Raw genomic sequence first — 5,785 nt, 5'->3', positions numbered from 1 at the left:
ATATATATATATATATATATATATATATACGACGGGCTTCTTTGAGTTTCCATCAACCAAATCTACTCACAAGGCTTTGGTCGCCCCGAGGCTATAGTAGAAGACACTTGCCCAAGGTACCACGCAGTGGGAATGAACCCGGAACCATGTGGTTGGTAAGCAAGCTACTTACCCCACACAGCCACTCCAGTTCTTTACAGTTGTTTCAAAAAACTTTGTTAGTGGCTGATGCAATTATGTGCATTATGCAAACATTTGAGCATAATGACAGAACAATGCAGAACAAGTAGATTACACACATACATACATACATACATACATACATACATACATACATACATACATACATACATAAAGATATATGTGTACACACACATACATATATAAACATATATAAACACATGTACACGTACACATATATTCATGTACTGAGCTCTCTCTGTCCTGATGGTATCAACAAATGTATCTATCACTTTATGTGTCTATCTATAAATGTGTGCGTATGTATACATGTATGTATATAAGTGTATCTGTATATATGTACTATATAATATATATATATATGTGTGTGTATTTTTGTATAAAGAGATAATATAAGAATGGAATGTTACTTACGGCAGCAAACATGTTAAGTGATACTATAAGACCAATGTGCAGTGGAACCGATCCGATGGAATCTTTACGGCCTTTATCAACGGCTGCCAAAATTCCAAAGAGGAGCAAGAATGTAATCAACAGTTCCATTATCATAGCGTGTACATCACTAACTCCAAGTCCAGGACCAACAACTCCGAAACTTCGGTACATAGATGACGGTGCTACAGTACGTATGATAGCCGCTCCTACAATGGCACCGAGCATCTGAGATAATGTGTACAATATGCAACGGATCCAACTGATTTCACCAACTATCGCGAATCCTAGACTGACAGCGGGGTTAACGTGACCACCACTTATATGGCCCAAAGTACCGATGATAATAGTGATGAAAATGCCTGATTCAATGCAAGGAAAAAGCAATCCATTCGGTGAAGAACTCTCATCACTCATTCCTGCAGCAACTGCGAAACAGACGAGAAAAGCGGTTCCAAGAAATTCTGCCATTACTGCTCGCCAAAATACTGGCTGTTTTATATCTTCAATTTCTTCCATCAGGAATTTTTTGCAATTCTCGGCTAGATGATTTGTATGTTTGTTCACTGCTTTCTGGAGATGAAAATGCTTGTCTTGTCTAAGATTCTCAGAAGATTCGGAATCAGTCGCGGTAGCTTGATAATTATCCATTAAATATCAGGCATTTGAAATTTTGGTAAGAAAAACCAATTGTATATAAATAGTTGAATAATGTTTCAAATGATTGTTCAGTTTAAAAATATAATTAGATATGAGACTTAAATATTTCACATGCACTTCTTTTCTTTTACTGTCATAGAATACGGGACAGCTGTTGTGGTTTTCCGCCGTAACAGCTTTATTAACTGCCTAAACAAGTGTCACATATCTGAATAACGTCTGCTCTCAGTCTCTCAACTTCTGCTGCGCATGTTTAGCATAGCCAATCAACTCACCGCTAAAAATATCAATGCTGATGTATATGTTTATGTATGTATATATCTTAAATGTAAATTATATTTCCTTATCAAACTTCATTAAATTCAGAGCAGCTAATTACTCTTCTATTTCTCTAGGAATTAAAGAACAAACTAATGAAAAAGAAAAAAAAAATTAATACAGAAACGACGCTCCTCTCTTTCTCTCTCCACACACACACACACACACAAATATACATATGTATGTATAAATGTTTGCATACAATCATACACTCATATATGGAGATAAGTAAATGTGTGTGTGTGTGTATGCGTCTGAACATGTGTTACTGCGCGTTGTGTTAATACAATATATAAAACATTTAGAAAACAAAGCAATTTAGGGCGAAAAATACCCCGTTGAGATGTGATATTTCACTAACCTAACTCTGGATTAAAGCACAAACAAAGCAATTTTTTTTTATCAAATGTCAGGTATTTTCTTTGCTCCAATTTCAAATATCATTAAATTCTTATCAAAAGGCAAGTTTAGGGTTGCACAGGCCTCATGGGTTACAATGAAACCATGTTGTTTCCTTCTTTATAAGGTCTCTACATATACATGACAACTCCCTTTTGCTTTAAGTACCAATGTAGGCAGATTGACATTCTTGACTTTCAAGGATTTCTCTATTTAACCCTATAAATTATAGTGTTGGGTGGAGAGACGGTGAAGTTATCAGTGAAATGACGTCGCCATATCGCTGTTTCGTTTCCAAGATGACATGTTGAGCTACGCTTACCACTACCACGAATACTTTTGGGAAAGCGATAAGCACCACAGCTTCTAGTTTTCTCTCTTTAGAATATTCCAGGGTTTATATCATTTATCTTTTAGTTGTTTCAGTGCTTGGACTGCGGCCATGATGGGGCACCACCTTGAAGGTTTAGTTGAACAAATCGACACCTGTACATATTTTTTAAAGCCTGATACTTATTCTATCGGTCTCATTTGCCAAATTGCTAATTTACAGGGACGTAATTAAATCAACACCTGTTGTCAAATGGTGATGAAGGACAAACACAATCACAAAAACAAACTCATACACATGTACATACTTGTATGTATGTATGTATGTATGTATGTATGTATGTATGTATGTATGTATGTATGTGTGTGTGTGTGTGTGTATGTATGTATGTATGTGTGTGTGTATGTATGTGTGTGTATGTATGTTTGTATGTATTTAAGTTTGTATGTATGTATGTATTATGTACATGTGTGTGTATGTATGTATGTATGTATGTGTGTGTGTATGTATGTATATATGTATGTATGTGTGTATGTATGTATGTATGTATGTATGTATGTGTGTATGTATGTATGTATGTGTGTATGTATGTATGTATATGTGCAAATTTGTATATTTTGTTTTATATATGTATTCTCATGCATATATTTGCATATCTAGACACGCTCATATATATATAAATGATAAACTTCTGGAAACTTTTACAAATTTTTACATTTCCAGTAATGGATTAAGTCTGTAGTCTTCCAATTAACTTTCTCCTTTCTGCTTTTGAGAAGCCTAATTTCTCAAGATTGGTATTTAGGCAGTGTGTTACATATCCCAGGGCTCCAATGTATGTATGTATGTTTCTTCTATTTGTAATTATTATAAAACTGCCAATGAGGAGGGAGCCGATTTCCAAGAAAGATACAAGGCTCCATCTTTGGGATGTAGTTAACACAGACAAATTTATATTTGGAATTTGAGAAAGTCTTGCATATTTTTACTGTTCCACTCATAGATTGCACATGTAATGTACGAATTAGCCGGTCGATTTCTCTTTCTGAAAATCCCAGTTTATCCATGTGTGTATGTGTGTGTATGTGTGTGCGCGTGTGTTGTGCGCGCGCGCCTTTGTGTCTGTATTTGTCCACCCACCACTTGATAACCGGTGTTGGTGTGTTTACGTCCCTGTAATCTAGCGGATTGTCAAAAATGACCGATAGAGTAAGTACCAGGCTTAAAAAAATAATTACTGGTGTCGATACATTCGACCAAAATCTCCCAAAGCGATGCCCCAGCATGGCCACAGTCAAATGACTGAAACAAGTAGAAAATAAAAGATAATGTGTAAAATGGGGAAAGGAGGTATTAAGGTGCGCCATTGTACCAACGAGCTATTTCACTGAGTTCTTCGGGAAGTTGTCATGGAAATTCTCTGAGATATTTTCTCGCGATACAAAGGATTTTTTCTCAATGTATCTCTTTGATCAACGCTTGGGCGTAAGCAGTATAGAACTATTGACTGATTCTTATTTAAACAGAATATGTTAATTAAACATTTTTGAATACATCCTCAGCAACCGAGAAGAAAGAAAAGATTTCGCTTTAGAAGAGGTGTACTGGAGCGACCAAAAAAAAAAAAAAACACTTCACATAAGAGGTCAAATTAATTAGCAATAATGAAAAATATGTCAACAATTCCATGTTAAGTAATAAATTAAGAACGTTTTATGTCTCAGCTAGTATCCTCTGTTCTTATTTTTTTACACTTAGAAGTTCACTTCAGACTAAAAGTTGAACGTATGTGTAGAAGAGAGAAGAATTTGTGAATGAATTTGATAAATTTGATTGCTGTAATAGGCGAGGACTTATGTTTCAGACATGTCTCTTCGTATGAGACAGACCCATTGCCAAACTTTGGTGGCTGGGGGTGCTTCAAAATATTCTTGGGGGGAACTAATTTATATTGTGGGAAGATTTTTGTAAACTGTATTTTCTAAATCTGAGGTTGCACTATTGAATAGCGAGGAGGCAATACCGTCCAGTGCCCCTCCTTAGCGACGGGTATGTTAGTTAGACTTCTCGGAAATATATTGCAGGAAGATTTTTGTAAACTGTATTTTCAAAATCTGAGAGTGCACCATTGAATAGTGAGGGGTTGAAGTGCCGTCCAGTACCTCCAACAGCATTGCCTGAGACATACGAGAAAGAAATATGTGTTACTATTTAGTGTTGTATACAAATTAAATGCTCCAAAACGTTAGTAGATGTAGAGAAGTAGGCAAGAGTGGCTGAGGAAGAGAGTGGGAGGGATACGAAGATGTGAAAGCAATTTGTCTGATGCGCTAACAATTCTGCCAACACGCCACCTTAATAATAATACTTTCTATTATAATTATAATGCCTGATATTTTTAGAGACAGGAACTAGTCGATTACATCGACCCCAGTACTTGACTGTTACTTATTTTATCGGCTCCGAAAAGGTGAAAGCCAAAGTCGATGTCGGTAGAATTTGAACTCAGAACATAAAGACGGACAAAATGCCGCTAAGTATTTTGCCCGATGCTAACGATTCTGCCAGCTCACCGCCTTCTTTCACCGCTTTTTCTCGCCACCTTAATAATAATGATAATCCTGTCTGATACAGGCGCAAGAATCCAATTGAATCAACTCTGTTGCTCTTCTAATGTCAGAGCTGATGGTATCAAGAATGTGCTTACTGGCAATGCCTATCTTACTTTTAGAAGAGTTGATTAGCCTGATTGTGGGGCTGGAGAGGAAATTAGGTTTATGATCCTTAAGTGTAATGTAGGTGGTTGGCGGTCACTTGACGAGGAGGTTCACGCGATCCTCGATATCAAGAGGCTGGCAAGCTCCTTCGCTTCTGTATTTATAGTATCTCATTGTATGCGGAGGTGTTAGTCTTCTTGTATATCTTGTGATTGTATTTGTGAAGAGTCTTGCGTGCGTGGGTGGGATCCTTGTTTCATAAATGTTTTTGCTTTTGCAAGGATGCGTACATTGCTTAATTTTCCCCATATGGTCATTTTTAGATTGAGTAGAGGGTTAGAAGGATATCGAAACCTAACTTTCTTTACAGTGCTCCATAAGCCAATTTCGAAGCTCTCATGGTCCTTTTTATCTGGGGAGGGCACTTTCAGGATTTGAAGCCGAACTTGTCTGCGGATGTAGTGGTAGAAGGATTCTCGAAGAACATGGCCTTCCAGTGAATACGCTTGATGACACTGTCACGAACACACACATGCACACATACACATGCACACACACACATGCACACGTCTATTGTAACGTATACTTCCCCTCTCTACACTCTCTCACTCCACCAAACCTCAGCTCAATGCCTATCCCCCATCATTGCTGTTGCAACTACACTAGCATACACCAGTCACACTCGCGCACATAAATACCATAAGCATATATATATATATATATATAT

The 5,785-nt window shown here is 37.0% G+C and overlaps 1 protein-coding gene across 1 annotated transcript in view; it reads right to left on the bottom strand.

Annotated features, from left to right (window-relative positions):
- Positions 1-1,623, bottom strand: part of LOC106881426 (aquaporin) — a 93,467-nt gene extending 91,844 nt beyond the window's left edge. Inside the window, exon 1 of the mRNA XM_052970501.1 lies at positions 616-1,623. Within this exon, the coding sequence (XP_052826461.1) occupies positions 616-1,284 (669 nt within the window). The 5' untranslated portion in view covers positions 1,285-1,623. The remainder of the gene's footprint in view (positions 1-615) is intronic.
- Between the last annotated feature and the right edge of the window lie 4,162 nt (positions 1,624-5,785).

Source organism: Octopus bimaculoides, chromosome 9 (assembly GCF_001194135.2).
Source record: "Octopus bimaculoides isolate UCB-OBI-ISO-001 chromosome 9, ASM119413v2, whole genome shotgun sequence".
In the NCBI taxonomy this organism is placed as follows: domain Eukaryota; kingdom Metazoa; phylum Mollusca; class Cephalopoda; order Octopoda; family Octopodidae; genus Octopus; species Octopus bimaculoides.
This window is presented reverse-complemented; position numbering and strand designations above follow the sequence as displayed.